At 33.0% G+C, this 27084-nt stretch overlaps 1 protein-coding gene across 1 annotated transcript in view; it reads right to left on the reverse strand.

The window, feature by feature from the left end:
* LOC108907827 (heterogeneous nuclear ribonucleoprotein C) overlaps positions 1 to 27084 on the reverse strand; it is a 447713-nt gene that overhangs the window by 372407 nt on the left and 48222 nt on the right. The window contains exon 3 of the mRNA XM_018711644.1: positions 18292 to 18370. Coding sequence (XP_018567160.1) covers positions 18292 to 18370 — 79 coding nt within the window. The remainder of the gene's footprint in view (positions 1 to 18291; positions 18371 to 27084) is intronic.

Below are 27084 nucleotides of genomic sequence, written 5' to 3' on the forward strand. Positions count from 1 at the left end.
CAAAAAATTGTCGGTCTTTTATCAAAGGAAAATCGTGTCATCATTTTTAGGAGGCGTAAGATGAACCGTTTCAAATTTAAAATGAAATTGAATGTAAAATCTGAAATACCGCCGCATACGCACTGTGTTCTGGTACTAGCTGTAGTCGGCCAGGTGCATCGAGTGTACGAAGTGGTCGGTTATACGTCAAATACTAACCTGGCGAGCTTGATCGTAGAGCAGGGAACAATGAACAACAAACAGTGGCGCGTACAGAGGTGAAATGTTGTACATATGTGGAATTTAAATAACGAATTGGATTTATAATAAATTACATTTAAAACAAATAGTTTATGAGAATAAAGGGATTTTTATAGGAACAGGGTTCCAGACGTGAACTGATCTCTTCATCGCACCCCATTACGATTCTTTTTTTTATAAGGAGAACGAAGTTTCAAAGCAAAAACCTTGTATAACAGATATACTATAAATATTTACAGAATGAAAACAAAATATAAATCCTATGATATGATTCTATCAAATGAAAACACTAACAACAATTCTCTACCAATCTCAACAAAATAAGTTATTTTTCTATCAAACAAGAAATGTTAACAAATTATAAACAAAATATAAATTCTATGATTTATGTACTGTACGCCAAACTGCATTTTTCTCATCTTCATTTAATATTAATTTCTTCTTTGCACCCCCTTTTTTAGGTTTCTTAACGTCTCCTTCAATTTTCTTCTCTCTTAAAATTTTGAAAACAGATAATTCGCTTACTCCAGTATATCTAGAACACATTTCCACCAAACCAGTCTTCAGTTTCATGGGATGATCCTTTTCTAAAGGGTTATAGACATTTAATATTATCGTTTTTTCTCTGTAACTTAATATAGATTTTTTTGTACCCACAGCAGTACATCCGGCTCGCGAACATCCAGGCACCGCCTCCATTTATCCATATAACGACAACAGAGCAATAATAATACAAAAAACTTCACTTCACTAGCACAGAAAATATAATAGCATTCACGATTCACAAACAACAGCCCGAAACACACACACAGCACACAAATAAAACACTAAAAACACTTTTGTTACGGAGCACAAGAAATATGATTTCACTCACAAATTCTCAAATAATAGCGCGAAACACACATATAGCCCGAAAGAAATATAATTGCACTTATAACAGTTATAACCTCACAAATATCGCGAGCGAGAAACACGCAGCACCAATACAACCGAAACGAAACTGACCACGCCAGGCCGGCACGCGCGCCGCCGCAAAAAACACAAGACACAAGTCATATGAGGGATAATGAAGGGAGTAATAAATGTATTGTTGTCCTGCCGCCCAATGTGCGAAGGAGATGCCTTTGTTTTTCATTTTGTCCTTCATAAATATATAACTGTTAATCCATAATGCATAAAGAAATTATTCAATTTCCAAAACCCCCTATAAAATGTGTTGCACTGATTCCCTTGACAGGCAATGATTTATTACTTTGCATCGAATACGATCGTACTATAAGTATCGTATTCATATCCTTGTTGTATTTCGAATTTCAGTTTGTTTCGTTTTGTGTTTTGTTTTAGTTGTTGTTAGTGGTTTACTTTTGTTTGTCAAACCATTTTTAAAACATGCCAGTAAGTATTGACACTGTCCCAGGCCTGATAAAATATAAGAGAAAATTGGTTTTGCAAGGCCTTGTTGACGCTGTTACATAGTTACTTTTTCGGACTTTGGAAAACTGTTGAAGATAAGTATGGATAAACTTATATTAATTGAAAGGTTATTCAATTTTGCATTCACCCATGACAATTAATATAGGTCAATCCATTTGAAAAAAAAAGTTTTACAACTCGTAAGATTATTAAATGTAGGTCTCAGTATTTCTGAGTCTGAATAACGTAGAAGTTTTGCTCACAGATGACAAGATAGAGTAATTTATGCCAAAACGAACTGTGAAAACTACAGGATTCTAACTCTTAACGGTTTAGACGCTATCTAGCCTCATTTACAAAGTTGAAATTGTAATTTTTTTTCAAAAGCAACTGATTTTCTCGAAAATGGTAAGTTCTAAATACCATGCACATTTAATAAACTCTACCTAATATTAACCAAGGAATTAAAAAATACAATAATATCCAGAGTGTTCAACTTAAATTAACAAATTATGTAGCGCCCACGCGAAATGGAACACCCTGTAAAGCTAACAATATTTTCTATAATTGGCCCACATGATTCTAGGTTACTTTTATTAAAACCATTTTTTTATAAATTTTACAGTTGCACAGTTACAGAAGAATCCCTCTTAGGTGGAACACTCTGTATACAGAGCCTTCATAAGGGTCGTGAAAATTAGGGGCAAAAGACCTTCATGCAATCCTAATATCTCCGCCAGTCATATAAATAAAAATTAAATTAGCGATCAAAAGTAGCTAATATTAAAAAAAATATATTTTTTTTGACACTGTATCCCGAAAACAGTGCGTTTGAGGACCTATAATGACTGCAACTCTTTTGCTTCTGGTACTCTTCTGCTTCTGGCGTATACTGCTGCTCCAATTTGCGCTTTTAATTATGATACACCCTGTATAATAATTGATATTTTTGCCCTCATTCGATAAAAATTCGAAAAAAATCGAATCTCTTTAAAAGTTTGATTTTTATTTCACTTATATTTCTGCTTAACTGATGCTTTTCAGATCTAATACACTTCTAAATTGAGAACAGAACGGTTTAGTTGTCACAAATTGCAAAGAAAAATTTTCCTGCACGCATTTCCTATAATTTATTTTACAAATATCTAAATATAGAACTTGGTAATTCTTATTGGCATTTAGTTTCAGTTATCGCCTAACTGGTGACAAGTTCAGCGCATGCCGAAATCAATCATGTAAGCTGAAGCCTGTCGCCTGCTAAGCATATAACCCGAAAGAATTCCTCTGTGAGAAGAAAACCGCTCATCAATTTCCATTGGTTGACTTCGCGACACCACTGAAATGCTTTAAATTATTACTCTTTTCCTAAATCATCAATACATATGTAAGATTTATGTCTCCCAAAAAACAAATTAAGCGGTTTTTTCTCAGTTACACTAAGGAAAAGGTTTATTTCCTTTAACAAAACCTGTTTAGGTGTAGTCCATATTATTTATTGCAATTTATGTACGTCAGCTTCATATTAATGTTATTGCCTTTGCTTGAAATATGATACTTATTTAGTGATGTACAGTACCAGTTAAAAACACATGTGGTAAAGTAAAGTATGTAAGTAGTAATAAAACTTACATTAGATGGAATAATAATCCTTTAAAGTTGTGCACATCATACTCGTATTGTGAAATTTATTAGTGAAATATACAAAACATATTCATATATTTGTTTTCTATGTACGTGACATGAATGATGACTTAATTGTTCGAAATGCTTTATCATAATAAGGAAGCCAAGAGGACGATATACATTTTTCGAGCTAATCTAGTCTACAATAGACGAAAAAATAGTAGCAAATCGACTACACCAGCTCGACATACCTACTGACTACAAAGGCGTTAGTAGGAGGTCCTACATTTAAAATTGCTTCTTTACTGAGATCTAGCCATGAGCAACCACAGGATATTGGAGAGATGTACGGCAAAACTGACGTTATCCCTACTAAGTTTCAAACCGGCGGCATGTAAACGATCGAATTTTTTTTCTAGAATTCTGAGGTTTTCAAAATCAGAAGAAATTATTACTAGGTCATCGAGATAAACACACTATGGATCTACATCGCCACCTAAGACATTATCTAACAACCTCTGCGGGGCTATTTGTTAGTCCAAAAGGCATTCTTTTGAATTGAACCCTCCACCGACAACGGTAAATGTAAAATTTGAAGCCAGTCTGAGTTAAATAATCATATTTTTAAAGCCATATACTCAATATTACTACTCCACAGTAGTCAGAGTGATAAATTGAGAAAGATTATCTCGTCGATGTCCTTGACATTCCCATTTGTTTTACAGATAATTCTCTCGACAAGTAAGTACGAATGTGTTAAAATAAAATTATGAAGCAAAAGTGTAACAATGACAACTTTCACTCCTTAAGAATGTTGTGACAAAATAATATATGCGGAGTTTTATAAGAAAATGTAAGTGGATTTGAAACATAGGAGCAAATTTTCCAGTAGAATTAAGTAGTAATTTCGTGACGCAGAATCTGTTGTCATGTTGCAATTGATTGATAGAACAAAAAATCCTCGCTAAGTGCTCAAGGAATTGCGAGTAGGTTAAGGTTACCGGAAATACATATGTGTAAACTGTTATGGGAAAATAGCTTTCATCAGTATCAATATCGTACTGTTGATGTCTTTGGATTTTGGACAACCGGAATTTTGTGAAGGATTATTTTGATTCTCTTTATATTAGAAATAGTTATGTTTAGTGAACAAGACCTGGTGTATGTCATCGGCAATGCCACAAACATAATTCTTGAGCATCAAGACAAATGTGATTGCGTCTATAAACATCTTATTCGATGATGCGAATTATCCTCGAATATAATGTATAAATTTTCTTAGTTTGTGATTTAGATTTAGATTTTTTCTTTAGTGTAAAACGTCTCAGTTTTTTATTCTTGCCTAATATTTGTCTGCTAAGATCATACTGGTGTATGCATTTTTTTAGAATCCAGGAATTTAACTTATTTGTTGCACAAAAAACAAGGGTTAATATAGAGTTAAATTAAGAATATTAACAGTAAATATGTTTCTCGCACAGAAAAATTTGTAAAAATAATTCTTTAAATATTAATTACTTTTGGTTAAAGTCAAAAAAGTGATATGCTCATAGCTGCAATTTGTTGAATGTTCTCAAATGCGTTAAATACATCATAAAATGTAGGGGCAAATATAAAAATAAGCACTTGCCGAGGACATAAAGAAAGTGTGAAAAGTAGTAACTGTTTACTCACAAAAAAAGCTTTGCTCTTAAAGAACAGCAGTAAACTGTCTTGCAGTGAGCATATAATACTTATTAAATTAATGGGACCGAGTTAAAAAGATAGGCCAAAAACTAGTTGTCTAATAAAATATGTCATACTGAAAAACTAGGTAAATGGGTAGGTAGGTATATATGAAATACGAACGACACAAAATAAACACATTAATCCAGTTAACGTTTCAAAAACACCTGTTTTCCTTGTCAAAATCAATTTAGCAAGTTTCTAGATCACATGTGACATTTACGTATTATTTCATTTGTCTGCTTTTGACAATGAAATTAGCGGATTTTAGATGTGTGAACTCAAAGTGATATGTTTATGTTGTCATTTGTGTTATTGTAAGTTTTAAATGCATCTATATTTTCAGTGAGACATTTAATTTAATAAAACTAAGATCTATTGTTAGATTCTCCTAAAGTCGTGATTTATTCCACTTTCTTCAGAAGTACTAACTTAACTGTAAACATATCCAACTTTTATTAAAAAGTGAAATAGCCGATACAGCAACGGGCTGGTGAATAAACTGAACTCATTATACAAACGTATAGATGTCACTCAAAAAGACCAATGTTGTTGTCTCACGACAACCACCGTTACCACATTAATACCTATACATTCGATCCTGAATTTAAGGGTATCTATACTACTGTATGCACTTGGAACCATCAAACTTTCATTTGTTTGAACTTTTCAAAGAACATTTACAGCAGACACTAAAAGTTTACTGATGATGATGCAGTGTAAAGTTGGTGAAAACTATATGAAAAAGCTTTTTTTTGTAAACAAACTTACGGAAAATTATTTTACGCAGAAAACATAAGTTTTAATTTATATTCAACGGTTTTATTTCAACGGAAATGACACAGTTTACAGGTAAAGGAGAACAAAAAGGAGATCTTAAATGTATTTATAGTTTAAATGAATTAGATTTCACTCCAATGCTGCAAATCCCGCAAAACCATCGGAATCAAACTTTATTTTCTTTCTTAAACTTCCCGTGCTACGTACAAGTTTATTTCTCTTATTTTCAAAATAAACCGCACCATCTATTGTACTTTGAGGATTGCGCGGATAATCCCCTCTGACAAATGTCTTATAAGTGAATTTTAAAACAAGCTCCTTTAGTTCGCAGACAGTGAGGTAAAGAAGAGTGTATTCTTCTCAAATTAAAGAAAAAAACATGTAATTTGATAGGAACGTCTTACAAATGACTTAGTTTTCTTGAAATTAGAAACATAATGGTAAAAAATAAGGTCAAGGGTCCTAAGTGTCATGAGTTCCATTACAGTAATAGATATGAATTATTTGTTGATTGAATCTAATGTCTATTTTACGAGGAAAAAACACGACCTGGCATAGAAAATATTACCTTATCATTAAGACGCAAAAAGTAAGAACTCGGATAGTAGGTATTGTACACAAAAAAAAAATTCATGTTTTTTGTTTTATGTTTATTATTCATACAAAATTAGATTTTAACATTTAAAAATTTATTACTTCAAATACAATAATAAATATAATTAGTTGACCTGGATTGACTTATAATAAATTTGGCATTGGAGAGGAATCTGAAATTATATTTCAAACATAAAAAGTGTGTCTAAAGTATGGTAATAAACTGGAAAGAGACGAAAAACATAATTTTAAGTAAAAAGTTTCCTATGATAAGAAAAAATTCTGGAAAACATTTCTATGCACTTCGACGATCTCAGATTCTGAAAATCTTACAAATTTGGCTGATATATTTTGCCAATTGAAATATGACAAAGAAATTTGGTGATAAAGTACTTCAATGCAATATCTAGGAATGTTAAAATTTGTGTATTTTTCCACATGTTGAAATAAAATACTGGGTTGACATTTTGGCGACGCATAAGTTGCGATATGAGATATAAAAAACCCTTATATTTTGAAGAAAGAGCATTATTCCTTAATTTTTATGGATTTTGGAAATCGATAAATATTATGGACTCACATTCCTCTATCAATGTTTCAGTTAGTTAGAAATCCTCATTTCTGTGTTGCTTTGTTTCTGTTTTTTTAGGCACGTTGTTGAATGATAAAAGAGTTGAAAAGGAAATGTTGAAAAAATCGCAAAAAGTAAGATTGCAGTGAAATTATTTGCAAAGACTTATATGTACCTCGAAAACCCAGTCCGTGCATTAGCAGTACGAAGTACGAGTTCACGAGATTGTATTCAACCAATCTAATCCAATCACTTTTTCAGGTGCCAAAAAATAGTTCAGTAATTGAAAATATGTAAAAATTGGGAAAAATTCCGTAGAATTCAATAAACTACTTTAAACCCACCTGAATTTTTGGGCTTCATTTTCAAAATGGCGTCCAAAGTTCGTAAAAAAAATAGTTTTTTTCATTTATAAAAAACAAAACATTTTAGAAAAAAATGTTTCAAACAAAAGTTGTAGGAATTTTTAATACGGATCGAATAAGCTGGTTTTGATCGATAAATAAATTAATTAGCAAAAAACCGCTAAAAATCGCAATTTCTTCAAATAGCTGTATATCTTTCAAAAATAAATATTTTTTATGAAACTTGGTGAAATGATAGCTCTTGGTGAGCAAACTAAAATGATCGATTTCAAATATCGCAAAAAACGATCGAAAAATCGTTTTTTTTCCGGGGCCATAAGACTTTGATTAACTTTTTCATTTCAATTCGAATCAAAATGTCGATTCTTCCATTCGAAAGTTGACAATTTTTCATGAATTTAAAAAAAGTCTGTCCTACGAGCAACAGGGGTCGACAAAAATTTTTTTTTGAAAAATCGCCACGGCTTCAGTATAAAAAATAGTCAATCAAGAATTTTTCTACTTTCCGCCTTTTTATTTCTTCAACTAACCGAAATTACTTTTATTATTTTATTATCTCAACTTTTATTCCTTCAACTTTTGTTCGAAACACTTTTTTCTAAAATGTTTTGTTTTTTATAAATGAAAAAACTGTTTTTTACGAATTTTGGCCATCATTTTGAAAATGAAGCCCAAAAATTCAGCTGGAGCAAAGTAGTTCAATGAATTCTACAGAATATTTTCAATTAATGGACTATTTTTTGGCAAAAAATGAGGTAGACGTAACAGTTTGTCATTGTTCATTGTAAACGAGTCATTAATATTGGCGACGCCAAGATTTAGGGAATTTTCGTTACCAGCATCAATCGTGCAATGTTGGGTTGCCTAAATTGGTTTGGCAACGAAGATATCCATGTGACCCACGTGTACAGTTATCTAATGTAAATTATTTATTTATAATAAGTAATCAAGGGTTATGTTTGTACTAAATATTTCTATATTACCCCTTACATATGTTATTGCTTTTATTTGAAAACAAAACATTAAAAATAGTTTTAAGACGACAACGCTGGTATTTCTTTTACGTTGTATTTTAACAACGAAAGCTTTAATCCATCTTCACATTACCACGTTGAGGAACATTCTGGTGCAGGTTATTACATGCTCGCAGGGGCTTTATTGCACACCATCGCCATTACGGGCGAAAAGCAAAAAGTTGTTCGCGTATTTGATGAAAAGTGGAGAATTGTTTCGCTGTAGTCAACATCAATTCGGCGAACATGATTGCTCTCACAAGCACGCGTCCAAATTTATACAATAACCCTATACGCGGTCCTCTAAACGGATTACTCCGGACGTAGCGATTAGCGCGGAAATTGACTATTACAACCCGGAAAATATGCGACCCGACAGATGGCGTCCTTTCTATTAATAAAAAACTCAGCGCTAAATTAAAAATAACACCACAACTTCAAACAAGCGTGATTGCAATTTACATGCAGAATGTTCAGCAAAACAAACATTCGGATAATTTCGAAGTTTTAGATTTTGTAGGGGACATATCATGAAATAATATGAGTTCCCGGCTATCGCGCAATTAGAACTTTTTGAGCTTAATGCATTTGCATACTTAGGCATGCCTATAAAAATGTATCCCCGAGAAGTTGTTCTCTCTGCTCCATATATGGATCCATACAACGATACTTAAATGTAGTCTATCCCGGAACAATGACAATTTTTTAGAAAGACTGAAAAGGATTATCTGCAGGTAGTACTTTTCATATTAAGCATTTTACGCTACTCCAATCTGACGGAAATAAGTGTGAACTATGATATTATAATTGTAACAAAAGCCGGGACGCGTAGTAATTTATTTGTTAGTTCTGGGAACGGATGGGCCAAAATGTAAAATATTTCAGTCAACACTAATTTATCGGAAAGTTAATGTTCTTCAAGTAGGCTTAACATCGCCAAGACCGTCCTTCGGGGAAGGCTTCACGAAATTTAGCAATATTTTTTGAACAAGTTCACTTAGAGTCGAGGCCATGTGTTGAGCAGGTATAAAGAGAAAAATCGATATTTTTAATAACGCGCGAAACCACGAGGAGCGTAGAGGTTCCAAGGTAGAATTAAATCAAATTGTTAAATTGATAGTAATTGGAAAAAAAAGTAATAGATGAAATAGCTGTTTTTTTGGCGGATTTTCCAAGCTATAAGGATATATTAAATGACATCGACTAATCCGTCCACACGGAGTCACTAGAGGAAGCCTAGGGTTACTTGTAAGTAAGTTTAGTCTCAAAATTATTTAGATAAATGTAACATCAGTCAATTAGATAACTATTAACATGGTATAGTTATGCCAAAGCGTCCAGATATCCAGAGTCCCCGCCAGTAAGATAACAGAAACGTCTGGACCCAAGAAATGGGCGTGTCGAATTCAGGAGAGATCTATGAAGAAAAGTCAGTTCTTCCTTGGGTTTCACATTGAGCAGTCTACTTAGTTTTAGAGTCTCGGTTTAATTTAATAATGGATAAAGTCATTCCAAGTTTTGCTATGGATCGCGCATTCCCTGAATCTCGGTACGCTGTCGCGTGTCAATAAAGTAATTAATAATGTTTTTCGAGCCGTTGCGTAGTTTGCTTGCTTGTTCGTTTTGTTTTTATTGTTATTAAAACCCTTCCTGGAAAGTTTTGGCGTTTCTTTTTGTTTCTTCCAACCTGAGCGTCACCCTGTACACCCAGTCACTGGATTACATTCTACGAAAGCAATGGATGGTAAGTGCTTGAAATTCATTCTCTGAACATACAAAATTTCTAAATTCCCACGTATTAATTAAAATGTAATGATAATTATAAACTCCCTTTCGAGAATTAAATAGTAAACTCTTTTGAAATCCAGACTCGTTATGATACTGGTCATAACGATAGATAGATAAATAAAGAAATAACCTCTCAGGTTACATAATTGATACGAAAATAATTAACCAAATTCTATTAATAAATTAGAGCGTATAAAAAGAGATACATTAAATCAATTTAAAATACTAATATTTTATTACTCTGTTCGACTTTTTTCCAACAATTTTTTTCATCTGAAATGTAATTAATAAATTTTAATGTATACATAGGAAAACCAAGTTGATTTTTTTTGTTAAGAAATAAGATTGACACCATTAGAATGATAAATTGATATGACTGATACGTCGACCTGGATGACCCCTGGAGATACACTACCTAAACTCAAAAGAAAATTGAGGGAAAAGGTTAACATTAAGATATATCACCTATGGTTGAAATAGTTCTATGTCATAAGAAAGACAGGCGTCGATTGTAGCAATATACACTAGTCATTTCTAACCAATAATGATGTCAGTAGATATAAAAGAGCAATGACATTTAGAGATGCGACATATGACTTCGGATACATGCTTTATAAGTTTATCTCATCCTTGAGCCTAAAATGTTTGTGGAGCACTTTTTTAACCAATCTTGGTTAATCATATGGAGGAAACACCGTATGTTAAAAAGTGTAGATGCTGTAGAGAGAAAGAGTTACAGTTTGGGTACTCCCTCTCTCTCTCTCTCTCTCTAATCGTCGAGGAAGAGTAGGGAGATCAAACCCAAAGAGAGGGACGGGCGTTGCTTTAGCCAATCACGTGCCTGCGCGAGAGAAAAAGATAGTACCCAAACTGTCCCTTTCTCTCTGTGTCACTCGACTACATTATCGCCATAAGCGTGCCTCCTCCATTGTATATCCTGTAAGGTTTCCAATGGTTTTATAAAACTGCTTCAGATCGTGTGGCACATTAAATTGTTTGCAATTGACGCAATAGTGTCATTGACTTCGATCTGAATAGTGAACAACGCCAATTCAAATGTAAATGTCAATTGTAATATGTTACAGCAAACAAAAACTACTAACTTTTTGATATAATATAGCCCATCCTCCTCTATTGATTAATACTTAGAGCTAAATAACTTTTCGGTTATATAATTTTCAATATTTGACTGACAGGATTTTAGAAAGAGGCATCGAATAACGAAAAGACATCAAAGGAGTTAATTTAAGTCCTCGTTGCAAGGAGATCTGACACTTTGTCACTTAAGCCGTTAGTTCATTAAGGAATAGTATGTTGCCTAAACTAGTCAGTTTCTAAAATAAATTAAGATCCTCAGTTTAAAATACACTACAGGCGTTAGCGAAAAAAACTGTACAAGTAAGAAGATAGTTATTAAAAATTCTACACGGAGCTCATTCACCTAGGTCGGGCACAATTACGTTAAGTGAAAAATTATCGGCTAACTTGTTTAGCGGGGCCGGAGCTAAAAGCGTGTTGTGTAGCGGCGTGTAGTTTACAGTAAAAATTAATTATAAAGCAATTTCAAATTGCCCTAATTAAGTGATTTCATTATAGATAATAATGTTAAAGTGTTAAAAGTATAAGTTGGTAGTTATTTCTGTGCTTATTTTTAACACCGGTAACTCGATAATTGATCACAACGTAATAGCATGTCCACGATGGGAGAAGCGCAGCTGTGCTTCACGCTTGATGATTGATTGCTTTCTAATTACATTATTCATTGGTGATTGACACCGCCGAGACTACGCTGGGTACACGGGTCGCATGTCCGTAACCGTGTGTGTGTAATATCACACCCGCGTAGCCCATGTGTCCACTAATTAAGTCATCTAATTTCAAATAATGAGCGGACGGAGGCCCTGCACATGCTAACTTTTCTGGGATATGTAAGTCTAACGCGTGATTCAATTTGTTGATGAACACAACAATGTCAGAAGCAGTTTCTGTTATAGTTGTTACGACGTCAATTAGAACCTGTAAATCTTAAAGCACAGGACCGTATGCACTTCTGAAATATCTTCTTATGCTTTGACCATGATGTGTCTCGTAATTTCTACTAGAATAGCAATTCGGCGAGTCCGGTATTGGTAAACTAGTCCACCTGATGTAGAATTGGCGGCAGCGCGCTGGTCATCAAAGCAAACCTGTATTGGTCCACTAGGTCGTAAATATATTTTTTGTATGGTACACGGGTTCACTTAGCTTTGCCGCTTTACCAGTGCCGTGCAGAGCATTGCTTGGCGGGGTTTGTTGTTGGTATAATACGTATTATTATTATTTATTTGTTGATATTATTTGTGTTCATATCGTAACCAGTAAAGGGTAATAGTTATTAAAATAAATGTTATATGTAATTATCTAGTAATTTAGCGTGGCTCTCTGGAGACTCTTTGAAGCGGAGAATAACGAAATAACTCGGGAAAATCCTCAAATAGTGGAACCGGTTTTTGTCGAAAGTATCGAAACAAACTCAGAGTTTAAAAACAAAGATTTACACGTAAAATGTCAACGTATTATATTAAATATATATGAATGTTTGAAAATTGAAAATAGTGAACAATGTGATAAAAAAGTTAGGAAACGGATTAACGAATTAACTAAGATATCCAGAAAAGGCCAATTAAAGAAGGATTGATCACAGTACAAAGAGGAAACGGAAAAATACAAAATTAAAGAAAATTGACGATTTTACCTGATGTAATGCGGCGCACAATTTATAATATGTATAAAGAAAATAAAGTTCCTACTTTAAACATGATTCGAGATAAATTAAGCGATTATCCTGATTATAAATATAAATCTTTAGATATTTTACGACATGCTTTATTACAATGCTATTTTAAACATAAAAAACTTGACAATCCTATGGCAATTATATAGTAATATAGCTCGGAATATAGTGTATCTAGACGAGACATGGCTAAATTTTTCTGGACGTCTATGGATTCCGTAGAATTTATGAATTAAATGTTTTTATGCGGTTCCAATTGAGATCGTAATAACTATACTAGGAAGAGCAGTGGATTATGGAACAGAGACAAAAAGATCCAAGAAACTAGAACTAACTTGTTTCTTTTTGGCTGTAGGTAGTTTATAACTATAGTACGTATAATTTTGTAAATCATAGATAAGCCTTGGAATCCGACTTTTTAAACAGAACAGCATAGTAGTTCAGATCGTATTAACCCGGTCAAAGTAGCTCAAAAAATAGTGGTAAGCTTACAATAAATCGCATAAAGCTGAACATTGGTACGATTGTTGGAAACACCATTACAAAAGAAATGTGAAAAGTCTCCACCGATCCCACATCTGCAAAAAAATGTATGCAAGGTCAAATTTCGAAAATATGGGTTTTTTGGATTTTTCAGCCAAACGGTAAGTCTTATCATAAAAATAGGCCTGACAAAAATTGTAGACCATGCGAATATCTATAAAAATTGTTCCTATACTTTTTTCCTATTTCAATTCCATTTCCTAAAGCTGGCTCCATATAGCGTGATCACTTGCCAATTATTTGACATGTTTAAAAAAATACATCGTATAGTGTGGACAAATGAATGGTCGAAAGTATGAACGTGTGTAGAGTATGCATATTTGCCAAATGTAAACAAATGCTATGTGTTTTTTCACATGATAAATATTCGCCAAAGTTATTCAAACGGCACACCATTTGGACTGTTCAACAAGTGAATGTTATTCTGTATGTAATAGTTTGCTCAGGAGACGGACATGTATACAATTGACGAGTATATATATAATCTAGCTCTGTGGACCTAGTAGGTCCATGGCTTGGTTGACTATCTTTCTCCACTTGTTTTTATCCTTTGCCTTTTCTTTCCAGCTGACAATTCGCAGTTGTTGTAAGTCCCTCTCCACCTCAGTTTTCCATCTTGTTTTCGGTCTTCCTCTCCTCTTCTTACCGCCAATTGTTCGTTCCATTACCATTTTTGGTATCCTTGTCCCTGGCATTCTTTCAGTATATCCCATCCATCTTAATCTTTGTGAGTATACCATTGAGTTTAAAATATTTGATACAACACATCTTGATACAACTTTTCGCTCTAGATTTAAGTAATATGCAAATCTTTGACACATTTATGCCTGACGAATGTTTGGCGAGTGATCTTAATATCTGGAGGCGGCTTAATAATAAAACATATTAAAATTCTTCCAATAACAATCCATAACTGATTTGGCACGAAGTTACAGAAACATTTTCTTCAGTAGAATATTAAATATTTCACTTTATGTAATGTATAAAGTTGGACAGACATTTTCGTCCAACTTAGTCCCTACGTTCTACTTGGTCTCGTTTTAGGAATCCAATAAATTTCGTTTAGTAAAAGAAGGGTAGTAGCTTTTTTGCCCAGTAAATTCAATAACATGCTAGTTTATCGACAAAAAATACTCCTCCCTATACTGTTTATTAATTCAGAAGTTCATGTTACGGACTTGTTACACTCAAGTGAGCAAATAATTTTAATATTTAATATAGTTACAAAACCTGCTTATGCTTGGCATTGCTACAGCTTGTGCAGGTAATTTAAACAGTAATATGCAAACCTAGTTTATATGTAAATGTTAGTAGGTGAAAGATGCAATGTATGCACCAGACACATGCAGTAACAGTCGGAACTTGTCTCCACATTGAAGTATTTAAAATGAATTTTATACTGAATCAAACAAGTAAACATCAAATGTGTTATTTTAAACATAACACCCTTCCATAGTTAGAATATTTTCTTACGGTTAGTGTAATATAAGACGTTTTAATTGTCAGTGTTGCGAGAAACAACTACTGCGGGGGCTATATGCCCCTACCGGCATTGAATTATACTCGGAACACCTAGTGCAATAGCTAGGGTCGTTCGTCGGTTTAATTCACCAGGCACAGACCGGTTTCGGACTTATTAGTCCTCTTCAGTGTGTCGTAGGTGAGACAACCGACGAACGAATCATCTATTCTGACGATAAACATGATGTGTTAGACAAAGATTTGGATATCTAATAATCTACAGTTTATTTAGTACGTATATTTGGATAGAATGTTTCTTCAGAATTACAAAGATTTACGAATTGGAGAGCCTACTCCTAACGGCAATGGAATCGCCATTAATGCTTTTATTATATAAATATAAGTATGTAATATATCTACACAGAAAAAATGTTTAATTTAAAGACACTATATTACATTTCAGATGTTCGTTTAGCTGATAATATATCGATCGAGTTGTTACCAATTATCTCTACCCTACATTATTTACGATCAAATTTATACGGCGGGTCCTCATTAAAATTGAAGGTCTGATTTTTTTATTACCGGAAAGAACGCCTTAATGAATCAATATGGTATTGCCATTTTTTTCATTACTACAACTGGAATCGAATACGAGAGTTGGAACAGAACAATGGACAGAATGAAAGGAGAACGCAAAAAATCCTGACATCCCCGATAGCCTTTTGTTTAAATTGATTCGGCGGCAGCGGAATTTAATACCACTCCAGAGCTCCGTAATTGTAAAATCGGTTTCAACCTACCCGTGCAATACAGTTTTATGCTATTGTCTAGGCCGGATCAACGACTATTCAGTGCGTCCAAGCGCTGGGCTATATTCGTTACATCATTTAAAATACGGTATCCCATTAAAGGGGACAAATAGGCTGTCAAAATATATGAGATATTTTTTGTATAACAAATAATGATCACTCTGAGACAGCGAACACAACGCCGATAGGGAGCGAAATATTAAGCAAACACCACACTTACGACGTCCTGTGCTGTACTATACAATGTCATGGTTAAGAAGAGATGCTACAGTGAACCGTTGACCAAGAATTAAGCAGTAGGAAATCGGCTACCAGTACTTTGCTGTACATTACTCGTTACTTTGATGAACTGAAGTTGTATTTACTTGTTCTATGAAGCTGGTAACTAGTAACTAGTCAATGGAGAGCAGAAAAATTTATAGAAATTATGTGTTACTATCTATGTATCTGTAAAACATAGGGTACGGGATATAAATATCAATAATTTCAAGTATATACTTATTTAGACAAATATAGCAAACAAATGTAATATGAAGAATGTAATATAACAATTTAACAACAATTTTTTTTAGCATGCAAATGGTTTTATGAGTGATACTGAAAAAAAAATAATTTCGGCGAAGGATATAAAAAATATATAGTAGAAAATTTAAATCTGAAAAATAATAAAATATCTAGTGTTTCCTTTGGTCGAAATTAACTTATGTGAGAATTTTAGTTATCCTAGAATTTTGCAATTTTTTACAAAACAATAACTTTTCTGCTTTAATTAAAAGTATTCCATACTCCTGAGGTAATACAAATTTTGGTAACCATCTATGACCTGTATAGATGAAAAAAAAAATCATCAAAATTATGAAGCCCTAAGGATTAAATTTCATTTATTGTCTAGATAATGTAATAATTTTTATGTTCAAATCCTGTTTCGTCTAAAATGTGAAACTGACGAATTTAAACAATTTTAAGGGCTATCCCAAAAGATCTAATACACTGCATGTCCATCCTCGACAATTTTACCCGTCGAATAAAAAAATTGTCTCATACACCTCGGGTGTATGGTCGAAAACTGACAAAAATGGTAAATGTAAATGAAAAAGGTCTGACCAATTTTCTAGAAGAAGCTCTAGCTCTAGCTAGTTAAATAAATAAATAACTGCTTCAATATTGAATTTCTGAAAAGGAACATGTGCAACTACTTTAATGAGTAGAATAGCCCCTTAGATTTTTTGTCATGATTTCCGGACACCCACTTATGGGGTAAGTTTTTTTGTAACTTATACAATGTGATTCAGTACTTATCCAAGAAAACTGGTCCACTGTAAAACCTGTCCTGCATGGCGCAAAGTGTGACAAAAACGGACAAAGACTTGAAAGAATTTCGCAAGGAAAGAAATAAATAGAATTTTATAGCACCTATTTTATATCAGCTGGTTTTGCTGCTATTGTTATTATGATTTAATAAAATTAATTTGTGGTTTNATTTATGTTCAAATCCTGTTTCGTCTAAAATGTGAAACTGACGAATTTAAACAATTTTAAGGGCTATCCCAAACGATCTAATACACTGCACGTTCATCCTAGACAATTTTACCCGTCCAATAAAAAATTGTCTCAAAACCGAGGTGTAGGTCGAAAACTGACAAAAATGGAAAATGTAAGTGAAAAAGGTCTGACCCAATTTTCGAGTCAGTTTAATATTTCAGCAATTTAGAATTCTGATAAAAATTTTTTTTCATAGTTGAGTTTGCTATCAATTATTGGTTTTGTAAGTTTTCTCAAAGCGTACCAAATTGGAAAAAAGTGTTTCACTGAAGAAAATATTAGTCAGATTAATAAAAAACAAATAACTAGTAGAATAAATAAATAACTGCTTCAATATTGAATTTCTGAAAAGCGTCACAGGAACATGTGCAACTACTTTAATGAGTAGAATAGCCCCTTAGATTTTTTGTCATGATTTCCGGACACCCTCTTATGGGGTAAGTTTTTTTGTAACTTATACAATGTGATTCAGTACTTATCCAAGAAAACTGGTCCACTGTAAAACCTGTCCTGCATGGCGCAAAGTGTGACAAAAACGGACAAAGACTTGAAAGAATTTCGCAAGGAAAGAAATAAATAGAATTTTATAGCACCTATTTTATATCAGCTGGTTTTGCTGCTATTGTTATTATGATTTAATAAAATTAATTTGTGGTTTTACTTAATAAAATAATTTGACATACCTGATGTTACAACAACTGTTCAAAATTTTGTCCACTACTAAAAAACTATTGTAAACACTATCGTAACAACGGCAACGATTGTAAAATCTGATTTGAGTATTCGGAGTCGCTGAGGCCACGTGGCTCTCCATGCGTATTACAAATGACGCTGGAGACTACAGTTGTTCAACTATATAAGGGTTGAAAGTACTACAACTTTAATAATTTTTTTCTCGGAAACTATAAGGATTTAACATTTTTTTTTAATAAGCTGTTAATTATTGGTTTCTATTTCCGTAAATTAATGATTCCTAATTTCCGAGACAAAATAAAAAAAAAAACACTTTATAACAAAAATAATATGAGAAATATACTAAGATACTCACTTTTGGCTCGCCTTTGCCTTTTGAGCCACGGCAGTGATTTTGTTAAGGTCCAGAATATCCATCCATGTGATTTTTAAATCTGAAACAGAACACTGCATAAATTGTACGAAAAAACAGTTATTTGTCATACAAGATTTCGAGAAATACGAATTTAAATGAATAAAATATTTGGCGCTCTACCAAAACAATCAGGACAAACGGTACGTATCTTTAATTGTATACATAAAATACCACGGCATACCTGGAACAACAAAGTAAATATAGAAATAATATTTTCTGGTGTGTAAGTCATTCATAATATTTAATAATTTGTTTGCGTGCCACCCGTTTATTCTTAGAACGAGAAAGTTAATACCGAGAGTTAATAAAAGTAATAAATGCAGATATTTTAATAAGCGGCCTTTTAATTACTCCGTGATAACCGGTGACGCGCCGTATTTCTAGGTGCTTGAAAGTAAAAGAGGAAAGCAGAAAATTTAAATATTGACGCCGTTATCAATCCACATCCATGTAAGTAATATACATAAGAATTAGATAGCATCGCACTAACCGAATCAAGGGGTCATTTTTAAACGTATTTACACTTTAAAAGTTGTTTCCTCAGACTGTTTTAAGAAAAAATACAACTGAAATTTATGGCCCAGTTGACCAGTGCGGCTGTGTTTGTGCGCACTTTGCCCGCGCGAGCATTCTTAAACTGAGCGTATACATTATACATAATTATTTAATAACCCAGCCCAAATGTTTATTTCTATTTTTTTTAAATAATTTTTTTGAATAACTCAACAAAGAAGAACAATCGTAAAATTTTCCATTCTTGATTTTCGATTTGTTTTTGTCCCCTTAATCAAAACCCAGAAGGACGGGCGTCCCTTTTGGGACACCCTGTATATGTGCTTCTTAATAAGAACGTTATGTAATTATGTAATTTATGCATGAGTTTTCACGGGGGATATAAGAATTTTAAACTCGGTTTCGATTTGTCTCTTGAGGCTAGTCGAGTAATGTAATTTCCATTTAATTTAAAATTTTATTAGAGTCTGGACAAATATATGCTCAGAAAAAGGAAGAACATTTTCTAGCATATTCTTCTCCATTGAAGAGGCATGTCTTCCAGCTAGAACGGTTCTATTCTTAATTTTTTTAGATGGCCAATAAGTATGCCTCAAATGCGAACACACTATAAATAAACCGGTCTGAGTGAAAGCAGAAAGGTCCTGAGTGAATCCAGTGAGTTATTGAGTACATTTTCAGTCAATATTGAGTATTTTGATAATTTTACACATTTTTGATAACATTTGAACAAAATTGATGTTTCACTTATAAAATTTTAGTTGTACTTATACTAATAAAGAAAAATCTCACTCAATCGGGAGTGGATAGAAATTGAAACATTACTGAGTGAAATTGAGTGAAAATAAGTCAATTTTTTCTTACAGTGCATGTAAGAGATATTTATTACTGACAATTCATGCATATATAAATCTAAAAATAAATCCTCAGATCTCAAAATCGATAGATATTAGAATATATTATGTTAAGTGTAGGTCAGATATTAGTCAGCAGAGTAGTTGTTTTCCGCAATACCATCAGTCAAAAATTGTTTCTCTTTGTGGCAACATAGGTCTTGCGTTTATATTATCTATGAGGTAGCAGGTCGTTTTCTGTCAATTTGGCCATTTGAAGGCCTATTCCGTTCATTGTTACATACTGTCTGTAGTTAAAACACCAGAAGTAACTAGATCATTCTTAGGTTATTAATAAGTTTGAAAACGGTACATGTCTGGTGGTTTGGCTCACAATGATGTTTACTGGATATTGCGAGTATAACTCAGTGCCGTTCAGGACATTAGTCAGCAAAGTAGTTGTTTCTCGCAACATAATCACTTTAAAAATGGTTTCGCCTAGTGTAGAATACTAACATCTTACCTACAGATATATATTTATATTACCAGACTGAGGGATATAATAAGATAACCAGTATTGTAGTAGCAATTAATGCTATAGTATCATGTTACAATATTATAAGTCGGTGCTATATTAAAGCAAAAAAGTACGTTTTTAGGGAAAATAGGTACATTTGTTCTAGCATTTCTTCCACTACTTCCAGGACTAGAATTCCTTATTGCATTTATTTGAAGCAAAAAAATATATTTGCTAGTATTATTGTCTTCATTCTAGGATGACCGCAATAAAAACCTTTGCTATGATCAAATTGTATTATAGCTACCATAGTTATAGGATTGCAACAAAACGCAGCCAAAAAACTTTATAATCACAGGCTCTTTTATTTTTTATTGTCACAGTAGCGTAACCTTTCTGGAGCCTATTTAATCTGCTTTAAATACGGCATAGTCAATTAGCCATAAGTGCAAACTCATTAACTCTAATCTGTGCATTAGGGTCCACTTATTACTAAAATATATTTCTTTCAGTGTAAAATCTGTAATTTCTAGGCAACTTTACTAAAGAACGTTTTAACAATTGGTATCTTTTATCGAAGCCTAACTCCCATTAAAAATAAAGCTTCAAATTTATACCTACACTTTGCACGTATGCATTTTTATCGACAAATTTTGTAAATTGCTAGACAACTTGAAGTATTACTAACTTATTGGTGGTTATGATTTATTGATATAATATCAATATCGGTTATTTATTACGCAAGGATATATTTAATGTTTTTTATTAGACATTCCACAATTCTCAACTCAATATGGCAAATAATTTCAGAGAAAATAAGAAATTAGTTCACGCTGCATTATATTTAACACCCAAATGCACTCAGAAAATCGTGCGCCTCATTCGTTAAACTTTTCAGCGGAAAACAATACGTCTTTTTGTTATGAGCAGTGGGAGAACAAGCGAGACAGATAATCAAAAGTTGCATACACTAAAGGCCGCTGCAGAGAACATCTTCAAAGTGCATTGATGAATCGAGGTTTGAAAGTTTGAAATTCAGAAGCTTACTGCTATAGCCATGTTAGCGTGATTCCTGTGGAGGAGCCTTTGTCGATATAAAGAGCCTAACCGCACTTTTATTGCCCTTTGTTATAGAAGATAATTCCTTTATGATGCGAAATTTCCGAGCAAGTTCGATTATAATAGAGTTGGGACACACAATCTCCGCCGAACTTCGAGTTCGACTTTTATTCTGCGGTAAATACTTATTTCCCAAAACCGGGATGAAAACTGATTTATAAATTAATTTTAGTATGCCCGATTTAGGTAAACAGACGCTGTCTGGCATTCAGAGAAGTGGAAATGAGAGCACTATATTGACTGGCGGAAATATATTCATAACCTGTTGGACATATTGACTTTTTACAGTTAAAAGCTATATTAAAAAATCGTATTGGCACGATCTATGAAGAAGGTTAATCCAGGCCTATTTTTTTAATGAAATATATGCAGATTATACAGGGTAATTACAATCCAGTACACAAAATTTAGGGGCGTATTTTTGACGTGAAACTAAGACTTTTTTTCCTATAAATATGGGTCCACAAATACTTTGTTTTCAATATACAGGGTTTTAAAGTTTTTTATTTTTTTCGATCTTTAAGGAATAATTTCCAAACAGATTTGAATGTTCGCATAAAACTTGAGGTACAGGGGTTTTTTAGGATGCTAAATTTAAATATGTCTAAACGGTCTTGTCACTATAGTCAGCAGTGATTTTCTCGAAAACCTTAGTAATTTTGGTTTGGATTACCTACATTCAAATGTCAGTTAGTATATACAGGGTGGTCGCGATGTAATGGGCAAAAATTCATAAATAGATTCCTGACGTGAAAATATTGCGATTTAGACAAACTCACCTTAGTCCAAAAGTTGATACTTACAGAGATACAGGGTGTTTAATGCAAAATATTATTTTAGTTTTTTCTTATTTATTTCATAATAAATGCTCATATCGAGATGAAATTTTGGTGTTAGGGGTTTTCTGGGGCGAGAGATTGAAATATATCCATGGTTTGCTTGTAGCTCATAGAGAGCGCCACCTGCGCTAGGTCGAATGCGTTGAAAACGACAGAACTTTTTTATCTTTCAAAAATCTAATTCTCAGGTAGCAAATTCTGATTTTACAACTTCTTTTACACAAAAAAGCTATACTTTTTGATAGTCGCTATCTGGCACCGTTCTCGTAAAATTTGCCATTGAAAATTCCAATGTATTTGCATTCAATTACAAATCGGCAAAAATTTTCAAGTAGGCTTATGTTAAAATCCAATTTTGACATTTTCCACTTATCTTAGTGCTGTCAGTAATATTACAGTATTATTCGTGCCTTATTAAAAGTATTCTTTACTTTATGATCTAAATCGTAGTGCGAGATAACATGCCACGCCATAATTTATTTTCAAATGGAGAAATGCGCGATATGGTTTGCGTTTATGCGCAATCAGATTATGTTGGACGTCGAGCGCTTCGTCGGTATTCAGAGTTGTATCCGAATAGAAGGCAACCAAATCGGAAACTATTTCAAGAACTTTTTAATAGACTTGGAGAAACTGGTAGTTTTCGTCCTAAAAGAGACAACGCAGGGCGTACTGTTACAGTTCACNGTTGCCTTCTATTCGGATACAACTCTGAATACCTACGAAGCGCTCGACGTCCAACATAATCTGATTGCGCATAAACGCAAACCATATCGCGCATTTCTCCATTTGAAAATAAATTATGGCGTGGCATGTTATCTCGCACTACGATTTAGATCATAAAGTAAAGAATACTTTTAATAAGGCACGAATAATATGTAATATTACTGACAGCACTAAGATAAGCGGAAAATGTCAAAATTGGATTTTAACATAAGCCTACTTGTTAATTTTTGCCGATTTGTAATTGAATGCAAATACATTGGAATTTTCAATGGCGAATTTTACGAGAACGGTGTAAGATAGCGACTATGAAAAAGTATAGCTTTTTTTTGTGTAAAAGAAGTTGTAAAATCAGAATTTGCTACCTGAGAATTAGATTTTTTAAAGATAAAAAAGTTCTGTCGTTTTCAACGCATTCGACCTAGCGCAGGTGGCGCTCTCTATGAGCTACAAGCAAACCATGGATATATTTCAACCTCTCGCCCCAGAAAACCCCTAACACCAAAATTTCATCTCGATATGAGCATTTATTATGAAATAAATAAGAAAAATCTAAAATAATATTTTGCATTAAACACCCTGTATCTCTGTAAGTATCAACTTTTGGACTAAGGTGAGTTTGTCTAAATCGCAATATTTTCACGTCAGGAATTTAGTCATGAATCGCGACAACCCTGTATAAAAGACCAACTGGTTAGGGTGTTCAATTTTTAAACTGAGAAACGTCGTTGACAGATTATACGATAAAAAATAAGGACCATCAGTCAGTAAAATTTTGTTGGAAAATGCATCCATTCCGAAATGCAGGATGTTGACAAATTTAAAAGCATTTTGGAAACTCCTTATCAATCCTTTTTGTAAACTGTTGTTCTCTTTAGATGCAGGTAAGTTACTGATAGTGGGGTGGCACCAATCACTATAGTAGGTTATCAGAACAAAAGTGGGAATTCTGCAAATTGCCAAGACTGACTTTTGAATGTGTATGAATAATATTGTATTAACGAATATTTTATTCTTTGTAAGTGTCTCCTGTCCTTTGTTAGTAATGCTGTTGTCGATATTATTATTAGTACGATATAGACCGCTTTTGTCACTATCACTATCTCCTGCCACTATCACCATCACTATAACTATCACCATTATTATTATCATTATCATTATCAGTATCATTATCATTATTAATACTATAATTATCATTATCACAATTGTTATCACTATTACTACCACTATTATTAATTATATTATAATACTGAAGATCTATAAGATACAGGGTGTCCCAAGGTGACGAGACATTAGACATACTTCAGAGACTACTTCGATTTTAATTTTGAAAATGTGGACAATAGTGTTTTCGAGCATGCCCTTCTCAACTAAAATAATGTCGTCCACTTAACGCTTCCGGTTATACCGGAAGTTGGCGCCATCTACGTTATTTTAAATGGAACACCCTGTATATTGTTGCAATTTTGTATTCTACGTCATTTTTTAGGTGAACTTTCATAAAGGTTTCCTATTCTTAAAGCTAACCGTTTCTGATATATTTAATTTTTTTCAAATTTTACAATAATAGAGCGACAAAATTTATAGGGAACATAACTAAAACTCTAAGTTTCCCTGTCATAATTTCAAAATGATTTACGTTCATACAGGGTGGTAGAAATTTAATGCCGAATTTAGTCAACTTTAAACCATCTTTGCTTATTTTTTTAAATGGAACACCCTGCATATTTTTGCGTAACCTGATGAACAATTTTGTTCTCTTTCGAATAGTATAATGGTTCCCTATGCCTATCTCTTCTGGTTTTTAAGGTATTTACTCTCTTTCGTGCAGTCAACGGATATCCCATAATTTCTTGCGAGGATGGCTGTGAAATTTTTAGTGGAACTTCAAAACAAGCACCTAATCTGTCACCAGTTTATTGTTTATTTGCCTGTATATAAAGCTTCAGATCATCTCTCATCTCTTGTTCAACAATTTTTCTATCGTTGTATGTAAATATCTACCAAATACGAAATACTTTAAGACGTGCTGCGCCGGATGTTCTAATAAAATCTTTTCGCACGGTCATAAAACTGAATTCAGTTCACACTCAAGTTGCAGTGCCATTTCTCATACAAAAGTTTGCTGTTTTTTTTTTTTAGATTTACCGCTCTACTTCTAGTATACATTGAAATGTAATGAGAGTAACCTGGAAATGCGAATAATAAAAATAAAGCAGAATTTTTTGTCGTCTGATGTTCGATGAAACAATCACCATAGCCAGCAGTTCCCCTAAAGCAAACTAATTTCTCTCACATGACTGTATTTCCAGAAAGTTCGAAGGTCTACAAGTTAAATAGATTACTCTCCGAATATTTGTAGAGCCTTGTATAACTACAATGATTTTAATTACTTTGCCATTTAAAGTATTCTACCGAAGTCAATTTCATCAGGAATTTGGCTTGATCCCAAAATGTGGAAACAAAAGGAGGAACTACGTTTAAAGCTGCATGTTTCATAATGTTTAATATTCGAGAAACGGTTAGAATTTTAAGTGGTTTAAACTTCTAATGAAATTGGCCCTCATCATCAAGCTTATTGTGCTAAAAAGTTGGAATTGAAACTGAAATAGTGTCTCGAAGACGCGTTATTAAGATGAAATGGTTTGTTTCCATTTACGTTTAATTGTTCCTACTGAAACAAATTAAATTTACTTGAAAGTGTTGGGGATTTGTCTCCATCGTGCTACGGTATGTACACAAGTACTTCAGAAGTATTTGTTGTGTTTTAATATAAGTTTATGGTGTCTAAATTGTAATTATAAATCTGAAATACTATAAACACAAAAATAAAATATATAGAAACGTCAACTATAAAATTGGTAAATATTAATATACAAAATTTTTGCAACGGCAGCTGTTTTTCCCGCAAAGTCCCAGAGCAAAGCAAATTTCGGTTTATTGTGACATTTACTGAATATATATTCGGTGTCATTTCTATGGCAGTGTTAATAAATATTTTATTTTTAAAGCCTATCTATTTTTTTTATATTAGCGTCTAAATTCGTTGCGGTCAGGGAGATTCCAGATTATGACGTGATGCCAGTGTGTTTGGAAATTACTAAAAAGCTTAATCAACATTCAGTTTTGAATAAAGTAAGGGAATATTTCAAAACATGCATTTCCGCTTTAATATCCAGGTTATAATTAAAGAGAAAACATTTGACAAAAAAAGCATGCTCTAATTGACTGGCTTAGAATTTCTGACGAGAAAGGCTAAAGAAAGTGCGAAAAAATCGTAAGACTCTGATAAACATAGTTTGTTTTCTTGGAGAATATAACTTAGCTTTTAGAAGCTATTCCGAACCTGAAAACTTATTAAGTTTTTCATTAAGTCATTAATCATTTACTCCTCTCCAACTTTTATTAAAGTTATTTAAAAAAAAATGTTTACAAGACCAGTCCTGTGGTAAAAGAATTTTTTGTCATATATGGCGCAGTAACTCGTTAAATATTAGATACAAAAAAAATGTATAGAGAAAACTTGTTCAGAATTCGATCCTCTACAACTTTTATTAAGCTCTACAAAAATGTTTAGGAAACCACCCCCTTAGTGCAAGTCATACCAGGAGCTCGAGTGTGATCTTTTGGTTGAATACTCAGGAGGCACTCCCCAAGCAACTAAAAAAATCATCCGGTTTGGAATTTTTTTTGCAGCCCTTATAAGCCGAGCACAATTTTATTGGAATAAGAGACTTGAACAGTTCTATTGAACAGTTTTCCTCTTTAAAAAAATGAGATTTTAGCGCCAATCAATAGTTTTATTTGGCATGTCTACGCAAAATCTCATAACATAAAAAAATTCTATTTATTTAAAATAAAAGAATGCAATAGCATATACCTAAAAGAGAAAATAAGCACATTGAAAAAAAAATTGTATACTATGAGGTTCACAGGTTATATTGTGGTTTAAGGCAACAAGCATGCTATCTCTTGAAACTAACTGTAAGAAAGAAAACCTCAAAATTTAAATGTTAAAAATTATTTAATTTTAAATTTGAAGTAGGTACTGTTATATTTGCAAATAGGTACCGGTCTCTGTACTGGCAATAAACAATTATTATCGCTGGCTGATTTATTTACGCTGATTTACAAAAAAGTTTAGAAAGTGAGGCATTTTTTGCCTTCATTGTATTTTCTAATGATTTGG

Source organism: Anoplophora glabripennis, unplaced genomic scaffold, assembly GCF_000390285.2.
Source record: "Anoplophora glabripennis isolate ALB-LARVAE unplaced genomic scaffold, Agla_2.0 scaffold120, whole genome shotgun sequence".
In the NCBI taxonomy this organism is placed as follows: Eukaryota; Metazoa; Arthropoda; class Insecta; order Coleoptera; family Cerambycidae; genus Anoplophora; species Anoplophora glabripennis.